Here is a 15,163-nt window from a genome sequence, read left to right as displayed (position 1 = left end):
TATTTATGATAAGGTCATTGGACGAGTATTGAGTAGTTGTTTTCATAATGGTATGTCATTGGGGAGAGCTCAATCACGATACTGTAATGGAATGACTTGATCTTAAGAATAGAGACTTGATCTTAAGAATCCAAGAACTGTATAAGCGTGATTGGCGTGTGGTTATCAAACATATTCTAAGAGAAGTGAATTTCTTTCCCTAAATTCTAGCAGGATTAATGAACAAGTTTCTGATTGGTTCCCGAGTATTCCATGTAGCTCCCACTAAAGTAGTTGATCAGATTCGATTAGATAGCTAGCTCTTACGGTCTAATTCTAATGGTGTTTCTGTTAGTTTGTAATTGATTCCATTCAATTTTTACTACTATATATATATATATAGCTATTACTTTTCTATAAACTTATTCACAGATTAGGCTATTTGTCCAATTTTGAAGACCAACACTAAATATAAAGGGCTTGAACAAAATTACTTTATTGTTGAAGGGGAACCAACTCTTTCGAGATAAGTCTTTGAAGTATTGTTCGCGAGACAGTTAATCCTATCCCTCAACAAATGAATGTATTGTTAGGGTTTTGTCTCTCGTGCTCTATTGAGAGCTAGCTTGTTAAGAGCGGCTGGCTTAAGGGCCTGTAATCTCAAAGTTAAGAGAGCCTCAACTGTAGTGGATGTACGATCACCCACCAAGAGGCAACATGAATAAGTCGCCTTTTGGTGGAGTTTGAACCTTTAACTTATGCCTGTCAGGGTATATGGTACCACTTGAGCAAGGGTTTAAAAAATGAACTTAGGCAAAAAAATAGACTCGTTTAAAATATAATCAGGGTTTAGGCTTCAACTTAAAGCTTGATCCCGATCCCAGAAAACCATTTAAATATTAAAAAATAATATGAGTGTGACTAAAACGAGCTTGAGTTAATCATTTATGAATACTAATAAATTTAGTTCAAATTTAGGCTCATTTTTCAAATCAAATTAATCTTAAACAAACATAAAATAAATTATTATGATACATAAACCTTACCGACTCTATTATCGGAGAGGGTGATAGTTATATTTTGGGTTTTAGTAAGTCTAACACTGTCCATTAAGTAACCATTTAAATTGTTGTTGTAACATTATCAATCAAGCCCGGTCCAAACAGCAAAAACAATATACTATTGAAAAGAAAATCAGCAACAGGCCCAACTCCCAAGCTAGAAGATGAGGATTAACGCCAAACGCCGAAGGAATTTAGCCAGGCAAGCGCCTCGTCATGTTCCCGATCAACACGCAACTCCCAGTGGACTGTACTGAACTGGAGCTCTCTCTTTTATCTATTTTCTTTTCTTATCGTTTTATTTAAATATTCCAAATCCACACTGTAATGATATGAATAGGATAGAATAGTAATCCATGCTTATCTGCATTTCCTTCTTCTTCTACTAATTGCTCTCTACTTCCACCTACCGTTTTTTTTTTCCCATCCACCTTCCTACTACAAAATGATGTCGTTATTGTCGTCAATTCTCCGTCGAAAGCCCGCCGTGCTTCTCCAAGTACGGCTACTATCTTCGTATGGTCCTCCTCCCGGAACGACGTCGCAGCAGAAACGCATTGAGAAAATCCTGGTGGGCAACCGAGGCGAGATAGCATGCAGGATCATGAGGACAGCTAAGCGTCTAGGGATTCGGACGGTAGCCGTTTACAGCGATGCCGATAAAGACTCTCTCCATGTGAAATCGGCCGACGAGGCGGTTCACATCGGTCCACCTCCTGCTCGGCTCAGTTACTTGAACGGTTCTTCCATTGTCGAGGCGGCGGTTCGGACCGGTGCACAGGTTAGCTGCTCGTGCTCACATTTATTTTGATATATGCAACTTTATCTAAATTACAATTTTAGAGTATCTCGGTTAGATGATGTTTAATGTGATGAAATTTAAGCATTTTAGGCCATCCACCCCGGTTATGGTTTCTTATCGGAGAGCTCTGAGTTTGCTCAACTTGTTGAAGATAGGGGGCTTACATTTATTGGTCCTCCAGCGTCTGCAATTAGAGACATGGGTGACAAAAGGTACTGTTACCGATACGCTCCGCGGTTACTTTAAAGCGTTTTGTGCTTATTGATGATGTTGTGATTGGGTGCTTGTTAGTGCTTCGAAGAGAATAATGGGTGCGGCAGGGGTGCCATTGGTGCCGGGATATCATGGCAGCGAGCAAGATGTTGAGATTATGAGGTTGGAGGCAGATAAAATTGGATATCCTATCTTAATAAAGCCAACCCATGGAGGCGGAGGAAAGGTCTGCCTCTTTCTCATTCAGTTCATTGTTGAAATTTTCTTCTCTTTTCCAAAGAATGGTGTCGAATTGTGAGCTCGGTTGTTTTTTTCATTGCTTCCGTTCCATGTGCTGTGTTTACAATCATCAAATTTGCAATATAAAGAATCTTAGAACTGCTGGAAGTTTTGTTTTATTCAAACTATGTTCTTATCATGTTTATAAATTCAGGGTATGAGAATTGTACAAAGTCCGAATGAATTTGTTGACTCCTTTCTTGGAGCACAACGCGAAGCTGCTGCATCTTTTGGCATAAACACTATTTTGTTGGAGAAATACATTACTCAACCAAGACACATAGAAGTTCAGGTACTATTAGGCCCTTATTAATTTTGCCTTTCCATTTAGTTGTACTTCATTATTAGAGCTCTATATTAGAAAAAAAATGAATTGCCTTTTCTTATCATGTTTCTTGGAAACATTAAGATGTGTTGGTTAATGTAATAAGCTGCGTTAGAGGAGATGCCTGTGATAAATTTCATTGTCTGTTAGGTTTTATGTATTGATCGAAGCTTATGTCCTGCTTGATGTCAGTAGATATTTGGTGACAAATTTGGCAATGTACTGCATTTATATGAGAGAGATTGCAGCGTTCAAAGGAGACACCAGAAGATAATTGAAGAAGCTCCAGCTGTAATGCTGCTTTCTATACTTTTCAGTTCATGTTTTCACTGTTGATCTTCAAAAAGGTTTACTGAAACACCATTGATGCAGCCTTGTGTTACTCATGAATTTCGCACACACTTGGGCCAGGCTGCCGTATCTGCTGCTAAGGTATGTCTTTCAAAATCATTTTACTTATAATAGTCTGAAGTATGCAGATGGCATTATCAGATGAATCTTATTTGTATTTGCTTTTAATTTTTTCAGTGATGCTGTATTTCTGAGTTTATGTGTCATATTTTTACTTCTTCTGTTCTCACTTATATTGGCTGCCTTTTCATGATTCAAAATTTTTCGGGCATCCATCTTTCTTTTAACTGCCAAATTATTAATGCTGATATCTAGTCCATGTGTATTTAAAGGCAGTTGGTTATCACAATGCTGGCACTGTGGAGTTTATAGTTGATACCAAAACAGGTCATTTTTACTTCATGGAGATGAACACTCGACTTCAGGTGCTTCGATCACTCTTTTTCTTTCTATCTTGATTTCTCATGCTTCACAAGACAGTGATAGACAGTATTTGTATTCATTTGTAGGTTGAGCATCCTGTGACTGAGATGATTGTTGGTCAAGATCTCGTGGAGTGGCAAATTCGTGTTGCAAATGGGGAGCCTCTTCCTATAAGTCAGGATCAGGTGCCCTTATCAGGTCAAGCTTTTACCCATGGAATAGAGCTATGCCATTCTTGTGATGTTCTATTTGAATTTGTATGTGCATGTGTCTTTTTTATGTTTGCCATTAGTCCCTTTTCATAATCATTGAGGACTTGACTCGGGAAACACTGTAGGTTAAAATAATGATCCTTTTTTACCAATGGATGGTAGTAATTGTTATTATTCACCAATATTAGTATAACTTTAGGCTTTGATGTCTATTTGGTCATATATGACGATGCAAAATTTATTTAAAAGAAATTGTTGATATTAATATCTTCAAAGATCAGTGTGAATGTTTCATGGTTTCTGTGATTCATCCTGGGCCATTTTTAAATGTTGTGATTAAACTTTTAGTGGAATTTAAAAAGGGTGACCTAGAACTGATGAAAATGGATGTCTCAGTTTTTACTATTATTCTTTAGCCTGGATGCTTAATTCCTTGAGGTTCTTTCAAGTGCTGAAACTTTCTTTATATCATGACATGTGCAGATCTCTAAAGAAAATATAAACTATTTTGGTGTAGTTTTAATTTACTTATTATTTTATTAAAACTCTTTGGGATCACCGTTAATGGATACTTGTGATATCTATTTAGGGATACCATCTTGGTTGATCTATGACTACTCATTATTGGACAGGTCATGCTTTTGAAGCCCGAATCTATGCTGAAAATGTTCCCAAAGGATTTCTTCCTGCAACTGGAGTTCTTCATCATTATCATCCAGTACCACCCTCTTCAACAGGTGTCCTATGCTTTATGCAGGATCATGTTTGTTAGATATATAAACCAATCAACTCAATCTACATATTGGAGAATGGTCCTTATAGTATAAAAAACCCTCATTGGAGGGGAGTTGTGTCAGACTGTAGGTAGTCTCTTCATGCTGATTCACCTTCGGAGGATTCTATATAGTGGTTGTTTCCTTTCAGCAATGCTAGCCACTCTTCAGTTTGATATTTTCTATCCAATTTTGCGATTGGAAAGAGTAGAAAGAAATAGGATAATTATTACATCTCATAGCCATTTGTCCACCTCCAAGCCTGAGTTTTATTCCCCTTTTTGCCTCCTTTGTTTTGCTTGTTTTGAGCTTTTTCTATTTAACAGTTCGGGTTGAGACTGGAGTTGAACAAGGAGATGTTGTTAGCATGCATTATGATCCTATGATTGCAAAGCTTGTAGTATGGGGAGAAAACCGTGCTGCAGCACTAGTCAAATTGAAGGATTGCTTGTTAAAGTTTCAGGTATAATTTTGTTTAGAAATTTTATGCCTAATTTTGAACTTAGCTCCAATTTTATGGTGAGTACTCAATTAGATGATCCCATCACCTTTTCATGGTCATAGTTTAACATGGAAGTCTAATACCATGTAAACTGAAAATTGTATACTGAATGGTTTGGAGACAATTGATAGTTCTTCATGTAATCATGTTGAATTCGTACTTGGGTGTAATGATGATGAAATTGTGCTGTTTCACTGGCACCTTTTGTCTTTTCTGGATTAATTTAATGATTTTTATGTATCGTCTCTTCCATTAAGGCTTCTACAAGTTGGTAAATTATACACTTAATTTGACTCGTTAGCATATTCTGATGCCATTTTCCTTAAGAGTTTTGTTGAGCTCGTTTCAATCACTCTCATCATCTGTTCTTTGGCAGGTTGCAGGGTTGCCAACTAATATCAATTTCCTACAAAAGCTTGCTAACCATAAGGCATTTGAAGAGGGCAATGTTGAAACGCATTTTATTGAGCACCATAACGATGACCTATTTGTTGATCCTAATAATAAAGTAATTTATGAGGATGCATATAGTGCAGCTAGACTTGGAGCAAAGCTGGTAGCTGCTTGCCTTTGTGAAAAGGAACGTTCTGCTATGAAAGAAAGCCATTCTGGTAAGTTAATACTTCAGATTTTATCTTGGAATCATTACTAGTTGTTGCTTAGCATCCTCTTAATATTTACAGCTTCAATTGTGTTCAGGGGATCCTAGCTTACTTCCTATATGGTATGCTCATCCTCCATTCAGAGTCAATCATCATGCACAGAGGACCATGGAATTTGAGTGGGAAAATGAATATGAGAGCAGTAGTTCAAAGCCTTTGATGCTTTCTATCACTTATCATCCTGATGGGAACTATTTTATTCAGGTTTTTTTTTTACTAACCTAAAGTGCGTGATGCTTGTTAAAGATGATTTCAGTTGCTAGTTTTGAAGTTGTTTGGTTCAGAGTGCTTTTCTTATCTCTCTCTTCTTTTTTTTTTTTGCCCTTTTTATATTTATCTTGTCTCATTTCCTGTCCATATGTGATTAATGATTTTGTGGTGTGGCAGCATCAACAGATTGGAGAAAATGGTGTCCACATATTGGAAGTCAAAGCATCAAATCTGGGCAATGATAATTTTATAGTTGAGTCTGATGGTTTAACCATGAATGTTAGTTTAGCTGTTTATACCAAGGTGAGTATGTTTTCTACCACAATCTTTAATGTACAATGTTATGACCATATGACGGATTCAGTTAACTTAGGAAAATAACTTCTAAAATTTATCTGGGTGTCATCTGTAATTATTGGCTATGTTGACTTTTTATTTCTCTTAACGTGTGCCAATGTTAGACACTTATCCTCTGCCTGAAAGTCAAGTGGCCCACAGTGCATAAAGGTAAGCCCATTGAAATGTAAGGTAAATGTACCATTTTCCGGCAGACTGTGTCTGACCTATGTACCCAAATCCAAGCTACACAGCTTGTTAGGTATGACTGGCATGCTTAGGTATTATCTAATGTAACTAGAGTGAGTGCAGAAAATTACGAGTTCATTCTTTCTCTGTGATAAAATCATGTGAAATCTTATAATGTGGGTTACAGGGTCAGATCAAACACATACATATATGGCATGGGCCGCACCACCATCATTTCAGACAGAAACTAGGCCTTGACCTGTCTGATGAAAATGAAACACAGCATAAGACGAGTTTCGAGACCACAAGCCACCCTCCTGGGACTGTAGTGGCACCCATGGCTGGTTTAGTGGTCAAGGTTCTGGTAGAGGATGGGGCGAAGGTGGAAGCAGGACAAGCTGTATTGGTCCTTGAAGCCATGAAGATGGAGGTTTATATTACTATTTACCAATAAGCTCCGACATGTCATTTTTGCTTTTCACTTACACGAGAAGTTGTTTTATTTGACAGCATGTGGTAAAAGCAACATCTGGTGGTGTTGTTGAAGGGCTTAAAGTCGGTGCTGGTCAGCAGGTTTCAGATGGTAGTGTTCTCTTCAGAATCAAGGTTAGTCATTTTGAATTCAGCTCTTGGAATTGATGGTTTTAGTTCACTATTTATGATTCTTCCTAAAATATTCTGATCTCTCTGAGCCAAATTTGTGTAGCTAAGTTTTAAAGTTTAATATGACAAGGTCCTGCATTTGGCCCTCTAATATTTTTTCATCTTTAAACTTATATGAGTCATACATTACTAATGCCCCCCCTTTTTTTTTCTTTTTCAAAAAGTTATATTTAAATATTTAGACTCGTCATCCTACTGTGTAATCTTGAGTATATGCAAGAAAACTTGATGCAACATTTGGTTTTGCTAAATTGTTCGACCCCTATGTAAAAATGTGTAAGGCATCACTATGTTAAGTTTGCTAATTCGCTTTCTGTTAGATTCAACACCATCTAAAGATTTGTCACTTAGTCGCACGAGTTGAGGGAAATATTTAGTGTCAGTTCTCTGGAAATTATTGAACAGCAATGTTTTCTATCAATTGATTCATAATTTGATCTGCTTGCATTAACGTTGGCGAAAATAGAGTTGAAAAAAGAGTTAAATATAGGCTTTTTTTTAAAAAATAGAACATGACTTAAATTATGTCTTTGACCAGGCCCAGGAATGAATGGAAAAATTCATCTTGAATTTTGGCTTTTCGGGACAATATCGTGCCTAAGCAAATAAATCTCCTCAGCTACTAATGGCAGGGAAAATAAGTCATTGTAAGTATCTGCGACTCCTTACAAACATAAAAAAAGAAAAGAAAAGAAGAAAGCAAATAGAGAAAAGAGAATGTTAGGGAAACATCCCATATCCTCATTATACATGCAGAAACCTCTTGCAAGATGTGAAACAACATTTGATCTGGAAAAATAAATGTATACTCATATCTGCAGAAGTTGCCTCTGCAAATTGGCATTTTCGCCTTTATATGCTTTTACAATGAATTTTTTCTGCCATTTGGGAATGGAAATCTTTAGTGCATCACTGTAGGTTTTCCTGTTAATTTGATATTGGGATGGATTAATGCTTTAAAAAGAAATAGCTTATGCACATATTTTCATTCTTTTGTCTAAGCCACCCAATGATTGCATCTTTTACGTTTTATTTTAGATTTGTTTGTATTGTAGGAAACTCCATAATAATATAGATATGGGATTAGATTACATGATTGTAGACGGTCGCATCAGGCGAGTGCTCATTCGTGTCCACAAACTTAAATTTAATAAAAAGAAAAATTGTAAGGAATGGTGGAGAATGAAGAATATTCAAAAGTTTGTGGAAATTGAATATTCAAATCCAAATTCAAGAATATTCAAAAGATTACAATGGTGGAGAATGAAGAATATTATTTTAGTAATTAAACGGTAGGATTTGGATTCATTTAATTGGTTTATTTATAAACCAATTAACATTGTAATCTTTTATTGTTTCTTGAAAAGGGAAATTTGATTTCATATCATTGAAGCCTAAAAGTTGTGGAAATTGATTTTAATATTCCGTGGGGGCATATTTCCAAAGGACAACGGAACCCAATGCATTTCCACAAGTCAAATAATTTCCCATCTTGAAAAACACCTTAATTAGTTCCATTACAATTCACAAATATTCTTCTTTGGAAAGCCAAAATGAAATCATATTGATGTTCTTACTTTCTTGATTCCAGAATATGCTGATGCTATTCATCAAATGTACTAAAAGATTCCTTTTGGAAGTGATGTATAAGAATCATTCTTAAAGTTGATTTTAGTCCTCTTACTATGTTAAAATTCAGATTTATACTCTCCACTTTAATTTTATCTAATTTGGGTTCTTATACTTTTTGTTATTCGTGGGTCCAGATTAGTATTTCTCGTTCGCCATGACAAGTGTTTCCTTTGTATTAATCTACCTTTAAAAATTATTTTTCAATCAATAAAAATTTCATTTTACATAAAAATATTAAAATATTGCAAGCAAGGCCACGAAGCTAATTTTCTAAAAATTAATTAATCATTATCAAACTCACTTGAAAGTGTTAAAAGATTGATCACTTGTAAAAATTTTAGTGAGAGAATAAGAGAAATTTGAGAGAAAAGCGTTGAATGTTGAAAGAAAATAAAAATAAAGATTATAAATCTTTCGAGTTTTAGTCATGGTTGTTTGAGCTGGACCGAATGGTCAAACTGATTATATAGGAAATCAATTCAGATAGTGGACCAGTAGATGTAGTGTGCTTGGTTGGATGGAAAGTTGAGAGATGGAAGGAGTTAATGAAAAAGTGGCAAGAAAATAAATTTTGAATGTGCTTGGTAGGAAAGAAAAATGAGAAGAAATAATATAGGAGAGATGTTCATTTGCTATTTTAAAGCATAAAAATCAATCCCCTCTAATCTAGAAAATGAGAGAAGAGTAAATGAGTAAGTGGTGCTTGTCATTTCAAAATTATGCATTTTAAGAATATTTTATTTTTTCCTTTCATTTTAACTTTATCAATCAATGTATGAAAAGAAAAATATTATTATTTTTCAATTTTCCTTATTCCTACCAAATATACCTACGGAAAGAAAAATTATATTTTCTATTTTTCCACCCTTTTAATTTTATTTCTTTCCATTTTTTTTTTTTGCTTTAACAAGCAAAACCTAAATTTCTTGAAGGATAAATATATATGGAGATACTTGAACTTGACAATTTGTACCTATTTGATCCATAAATTTTTTTTAGACTTAACTGGTACTTAAACTTGATAACTCAACTCAGTACTTTTTATATATACTTGACTAACACAATTAAAATACACTAACATGACATTGACAACCAATAGTATGATGACACATGGCAGCTTCACATTTTAACATGTGTGGTAAAAAAATAAAAATATTTTTGCCATGTGCGAAAATGTGAGGATGTCATGTGTCACCATGCTATTGGTTGTCAATGACATATCAACGTATTTTAACAGTATTCGTCAGGAACAAAAAAAAGTACCAAATTGGCTTACAATTTTCAAGTTTAGGTACTAGTTAGATCCAAAAAAAGTTTAGATACTAAATATCTACAACTTGCCAAATTCAAGTATCTCCCTATATATTAATCCTTCCTTGAAATAAAAGTTGGAACTAAATTCCAAATATAAGAAGACTATAGGGACTTAGATTATAATTTAATAGGGACCTAGATCATAATTTAACCTTTTATTTTTAATATAGTTTTAACAATCATTTTTTTAATATAGTTTTAACAATCATTTGTAAGGAATCAGAATGCACGAATCCAAGTGCTAGTATTACTTTTAACATTTAATTATTGCATTAAACAAGGGTCATTTTCCTATTTATGATATCAATGGAGATTTTCTTTTGCCTTTTCTGCTTCATAAAGGTCGTAAATTCTTCACTATCTTCTTGTCTTTTCTAAAGATGGAAGCTTAGTTTATTATAATATAATATTATTTAAGTACTTGGGATTTACTGCTATGCCTGCACATAGCTTTTACCAAAAAAACACCCCTTTTCTCCAGCTTAACATTTATTTTATCAAAACCCCATTTCAGATATTCAGTTTTTGTCACCTTCAATTACTGGAGATTCTAATTCTCTGTAAAAATTGTTGGGGATAAATGGAAAGTTTTTGAATTTCAGATTCTTTTGAAGAAAAAAAAGTGAAAACTTTTGATTTTCTGATATTACCATCCATAGAAGATCTTCAAATACCGGTAAATCCGATAAAATGGAGGGGGTAAAATAACTTGGTTCTTTTCAAATCCATCTCAGGCCACAATCAAAGTCCTCCTTTTCAATTCCCTATTTTTATTTTTTAAAACAATAATAAAATTCTTTCTGCTTTTTCATCAACACAAAAGCCCCACTTTAAAATTAAAAAAAAAAAAGAAAAAAAGATAAGCAATCATTTTCCATTGCTTTCCTTTTTCTTGTTTTCTGGTTTTCTTTTTCCCCATTTGTTTCCCATTAAAAAAAAATGGCGACAATCAATGGTGAGACTGCAATGGAAAAGGCCTTGGGGTCTATAGGAAGCTTTAGTAACAACAACAACAAGGAGGTGTTTCTTAGGGCAGATAAGATAGATTTCAAGAGCTGGGATTTGCAACTGGATAAGCACTTGAGCAGGGCTTGGTCTAGGGACAGTGATGGTTCAACTCTCACAAAGAAGGAAGAATGGGAAATTGATTTGGCTAAACTTGATATAAGGTATGTTATAGCTCATGGGACTTATGGCACCGTTTACCGTGGCGTTTATGATACCCAAGATGTTGCAGGTACCACTTTTATACGCTTTAATATTCACAAATTCTTTAGTGTGTGTGTGTGTGTATAGCTTGATCTTGTTGATCATAGACTGCTGTTTCTGCCCAAGATGAGAACTTTTTTGGTTCCCTCTTTGTTGCACTGTATAAGTGTATATACTCAAAAAAAAATGCTATAGTTGTTCATGTAGCTACTCTTTAGAGGCCCCCTTTTTTTGTATACTTTTGTCTCGCTTGATTGGTATGATTATAGTTTCTTAGTTGTTTAAACTGTATGTGACTACGGAACATGAATCTTTAGGAGTAGTAGATGATAATGTAATAAAAGAAAATTCATGTCTTTAGGTTCAGCTGTATACAGAATGCATTGTGACTAAGGGGTTCAGGCTTTTGGGTATAGTTTTTTGATATCTTCTAGCATTTTGTTCTTTAAATGAGGGTGCCGAGTGCTTCGGCTGCATCGTTATAAGCAAAGAAAAAGAAAGGCTTTGACCGACGGAGAAATTTTCATTTGCCTAGGTGCAGCACATCCATGCTTAGTTGCAGGGTGATCTGCTCATTTTCTGTTTGCAAGTGATAGGAACTCTTTGTTTTCACTTTGCAATGATTATTGCTTGTGTTACGAAACTTTCAGTTGATAACAACATGTGTCGAGGGCTGATAATGTGAAACAATAGTCTCTATATGACTTGTTGTCCGCATTTGACAGCAACACATCTAATACTAAGCTTGGTTAGTGAAAAATATCGTGCTCCACATTGCTGATATCCTAATTGCAAAGACTTCTTAATGTTTTTAGTGAAGGTATTGGACTGGGGGGAGGATGGGATTGCCACGGTTGCTGAAGCTGCTGCTCTTCGGGCGTCATTCCGACAAGAGGTTGCTGTTTGGCAAAAGCTTGACAACCCGAATGTTACAAAGGTTAAAACCAATGTTATGAGTGTTCTGACTATGATTCATGGCATAATTCTTTGCTTAGTTTCAATGTTGAAATCATGAATAAGCAACATCCTGCAGTTTATCGGAGCTTCAATGGGAACTTCCAACCTTAAAATCCCGACAAAAGATGGAATAAGCGAGAATAATAATTCCCTTCCTGCCAGAGCATGTTGTGTTGTTGTTGAGTATCTTCCTGGTGGAACGTTAAAGAATTTTTTGATCAGGAACAGGAGGAAGAAACTTGCATTTAAGGTTGTGATTCAAATTGCTTTGGATCTCTCTAGAGGGTGAGTAGCTTAGCACATATGTTAGGATTTCCAACATTTACTCCTCGGAAAGTTAATGGATTCGTTTTTATTACCTTTTGTAGTTTGAGCTATCTTCACTCCAAAAAGATTGTACACCGTGATGTTAAGACCGAAAATATGTTGCTAGATGCTCATAGAACTGTGAAAATTGCTGATTTTGGTGTTGCTCGAGTTGAAGCTCAGAACCCAAGAGACATGACAGGGGAAACAGGCACTCTCGGTTACATGGCTCCAGAGGTATTGACTGCTTCGATCACCTAAAACCTCAAGCTCCCGCCTTTATCGGTTCCTTTTTCTCTAAAGTATGAGAATCTAATGCAATGAATTGTGTGTAGGTCCTTGATGGGAAGCCTTATAATCGGAAATGTGACGTCTACAGTTTCGGTATATGCTTATGGGAAATATACTGCTGTGACATGCCTTATGCCGATCTTAGTTTCGCTGAAGTTTCATCGGCAGTAGTATGCCAGGTATGAGTTCAAAATTCAAATCTGAGAATGATAAAATGATCTAACTTGAAGTACATATGTTTTGGAATGGCAGCTACATAAAAGATGTTTAGGATATTTCAAAATTTTAACTCTTGCATACGTGATCAGTGGTCAACTGATTAGCCTAAATAGTTCTGTTTTTGATTTTGTGTATGTTTGTACCAACTCCTGCTCTAGGAATTAACTACCGGACTTTTCTTTCGCATCTTTTCACGTGATCGACGTTTGTTGTACCCAGAAGCCTTTTGATTTGCTTTTACATTGTTGCTATCGTAATTATCCCGACTGCACCTGCATTATTTCAGTCTAACATCTGCCTCTGATACTTTTGATTGTAATGACATTGGAGATTGTTATTTGCAGAATTTACGACCAGAAATCCCTAGATGTTGCCCTAGTTCATTGGCAAGCATCATCCGAAAATGTTGGGATGCACACCCTGAACGACGTCCCGACATGGACGAGGTGGTGAGATTGTTAGAAGCAGTGGATACAAGTAAGGGAGGTGGCATGATACCTGATGACCAGGCTCGTGGATGTTTCTGTTTCACTGCCCGTGGTCCGTGATGCTTTTAGTTGAGATAGAGAGAGAGAGTGTATGTGTGTGTGTGTGGAGCACTTCATTGTTAGGCTCCAATAACCATTGATTTCGATATTGCAAATGAATATAACCATATCAAGGACCATGTAGAACACATACTAAGCGTGTGAATCTCAATATTTCATATAGACAGCACAACTAAATTGGCTTGCATGATCGGTTTAAAAATCGGATATAGTGAAGGTTCACGAATTCGAATACTGAGCAATGCTCAGGATCCAAACTTTACGATATGCAGATACATAAAGATGTTCCCACTAGTGCCAAGAATCCCTTCCTTGCTTTCCCTTCAAGTGTTTTAAAGATGTTTCAACGTGCAAACACAGATTCTAAGTCCTTTTCTTGTCGATGAAATGACGAGGAACAAAATGCTGGTGTATACAGATTCCAATTCCAAAGCTAAAGTTTCTTATCTGTACCAGTTTTTAACTGTACTTTCAAAAAAGAATAAAAAACAGTGGGGTCTGTTCTCCATGATTATAGTGTTGGGAAGATTCGATGCTAAAACATAAAGATAAACCCAAATTGAATCAATGCTCATATAGCCTACTTGTGTTGATTGATTTTATTTATTTATTAGTACAAGCTTCCTTGTACTTATCTGCTTTCTTTACGTAGACACGCACCATTGGCGAGATTGATTGTCATTTCACATCAGACACCAAACCTTTTGATAAAGACAACGGAGAAAGGTGAAAATGATAATGATGGTTGCCCCAAGTTTTGACGTCTCAGTCCATAATCTCAAATATTATTACAATTGTTGATACAAGTGTACATGAGAAGATAAAGAGGAGAGGGTGATGAAGTTTTAAAATAATTCACCATTTTAAGAGTGGAGAGCCGTAAATGGAGGGGATGAGGGGAAGTAATATAGAGCTTCCATGGTAAGAAAGGGGGTTAATAGATTCTATAAAATAAAAGAGAGGAAACCCCTCCCCCCCAAAAGATCCCATTTACCCTAATCTCAATAAGGGTATATATAGGGTCTTCGGTGAGACCCGCATTATGATCAAAATATATATGTATAACAATTACCCCTTTTTTCTTAGTTGAAGGGAAGGTTATAAAATAACCTTGCCTGAGATGAAAAGGAACGGTAATTCGTGAATACTTGAAATTGTGCCAGTATTGCGGGCGTTACAACCGTTCGTAAGTATTTAAAATAATGCTAATGTTGAAGGTAAATCAATCGTTATTCCCTTAGTGGAATGAAAATGAACCCTTAGTGGAAGGGTCTTTTAGGAGCCATATTGTGGATGGTACCGTGGAGGGTACCATTTGGAGCAATATTGTGGGTGGTTACCTTTACGAGTCGTACCCATAGATGTGGATGGTTCCGTGGGTGGTACTCATGGATGTTTTCTATAGGAGGGTATTATGGGTTGTCACCCTGTAATACCCTCTAACCCCAAATCATCGCCGAAATAGGATTACTGAGCATTACCGGACCTATCGAACAATTTACAATTAATTCAAAATAAATGACATACATAACTTGATTTAATTAAAAAGTCCCTATACTGGACTCTCGAGGTCCAAATCACACGTTAGAATCGAATCGAGACTTGTTTGGGTATTCTGAAATTTTTTTTTGTATGAACTTAATATAACCCCTTTATAAATATATAACCTTCCCTACAAATTCAAATCGAGACCAATCCAAACAAATC

The 15,163-nt window shown here is 35.7% G+C and overlaps 2 protein-coding genes across 4 annotated transcripts; both read left to right on the top strand.

Annotated features, from left to right (window-relative positions):
- Positions 1 to 1,124: 1,124 nt before the first annotated feature.
- Positions 1,125 to 7,878, top strand: LOC108469736 (methylcrotonoyl-CoA carboxylase subunit alpha, mitochondrial). Of its 3 annotated transcripts, XM_053031665.1 has the most exons (17): positions 1,125 to 1,290; positions 1,522 to 1,821; positions 1,933 to 2,054; positions 2,134 to 2,281; positions 2,489 to 2,626; positions 2,855 to 2,950; positions 3,032 to 3,091; positions 3,343 to 3,435; positions 3,520 to 3,631; positions 4,278 to 4,382; positions 4,745 to 4,881; positions 5,297 to 5,531; positions 5,620 to 5,786; positions 5,970 to 6,095; positions 6,505 to 6,747; positions 6,828 to 6,923; positions 7,519 to 7,878. In XM_053031665.1, the coding sequence occupies exons 2-17, from the start codon at positions 1,645 to 1,647 to the stop codon at positions 7,528 to 7,530; spliced, it is 2,067 nt and encodes a 688-aa protein (XP_052887625.1). In that variant the 5' UTR covers positions 1,125 to 1,290; positions 1,522 to 1,644; the 3' UTR covers positions 7,531 to 7,878. The 3 variants fall into 3 exon arrangements, with proteins under 3 accessions (XP_052887625.1, XP_017626240.1, XP_052887626.1); XM_017770751.2 differs by having other exon boundaries at positions 1,125 to 1,821; XM_053031666.1 differs by lacking the exon at positions 1,125 to 1,290 and having other exon boundaries at positions 1,704 to 1,821; positions 1,925 to 2,054.
- Positions 7,879 to 10,353: 2,475 nt separating this feature from the next.
- On the top strand, positions 10,354 to 13,633 carry LOC108467732 (serine/threonine-protein kinase STY13-like). Its single transcript, XM_017768484.2, has 6 exons — positions 10,354 to 11,163; positions 11,951 to 12,072; positions 12,169 to 12,377; positions 12,461 to 12,635; positions 12,734 to 12,868; positions 13,253 to 13,633. The coding sequence occupies exons 1-6, from the start codon at positions 10,866 to 10,868 to the stop codon at positions 13,454 to 13,456; spliced, it is 1,143 nt and encodes a 380-aa protein (XP_017623973.1). The 5' UTR covers positions 10,354 to 10,865; the 3' UTR covers positions 13,457 to 13,633.
- The last annotated feature ends 1,530 nt before the right edge of the window (positions 13,634 to 15,163 follow it).

Source organism: Gossypium arboreum, chromosome 8, assembly GCF_025698485.1.
Source record: "Gossypium arboreum isolate Shixiya-1 chromosome 8, ASM2569848v2, whole genome shotgun sequence".
Taxonomy (NCBI): domain Eukaryota; kingdom Viridiplantae; phylum Streptophyta; class Magnoliopsida; order Malvales; family Malvaceae; genus Gossypium; species Gossypium arboreum.
Note: the sequence above shows the minus strand (reverse complement) of the source record. Positions and strands in the feature narration are given on the sequence as shown.

What these genes read in the sequence shown, in the direction of transcription:
- LOC108467732 (XM_017768484.2), top strand. Translation starts at nt 10,866, where the DNA reads ATGGCGACAATCAATGGTGAGACTGCAATGGAAAAGGCCTTGGGGTCT. An exon ending in GCTTTGGATCTCTCTAGAGG is followed by an intron (nt 12,378 to 12,460) that starts GTGAGTAGCTTA and finishes TACCTTTTGTAG; the next exon opens with TTTGAGCTATCTTCACTCCA. An exon ending in CATCGGCAGTAGTATGCCAG is followed by an intron (nt 12,869 to 13,252) that starts GTATGAGTTCAA and finishes TGTTATTTGCAG; the next exon opens with AATTTACGACCAGAAATCCC.
- LOC108469736 (XM_017770751.2), top strand. Translation starts at nt 1,486, where the DNA reads ATGATGTCGTTATTGTCGTCAATTCTCCGTCGAAAGCCCGCCGTGCTT. An exon ending in CCCATGGAGGCGGAGGAAAG is followed by an intron (nt 2,282 to 2,488) that starts GTCTGCCTCTTT and finishes TTATAAATTCAG; the next exon opens with GGTATGAGAATTGTACAAAG. An exon ending in CTGCCGTATCTGCTGCTAAG is followed by an intron (nt 3,092 to 3,342) that starts GTATGTCTTTCA and finishes GTGTATTTAAAG; the next exon opens with GCAGTTGGTTATCACAATGC.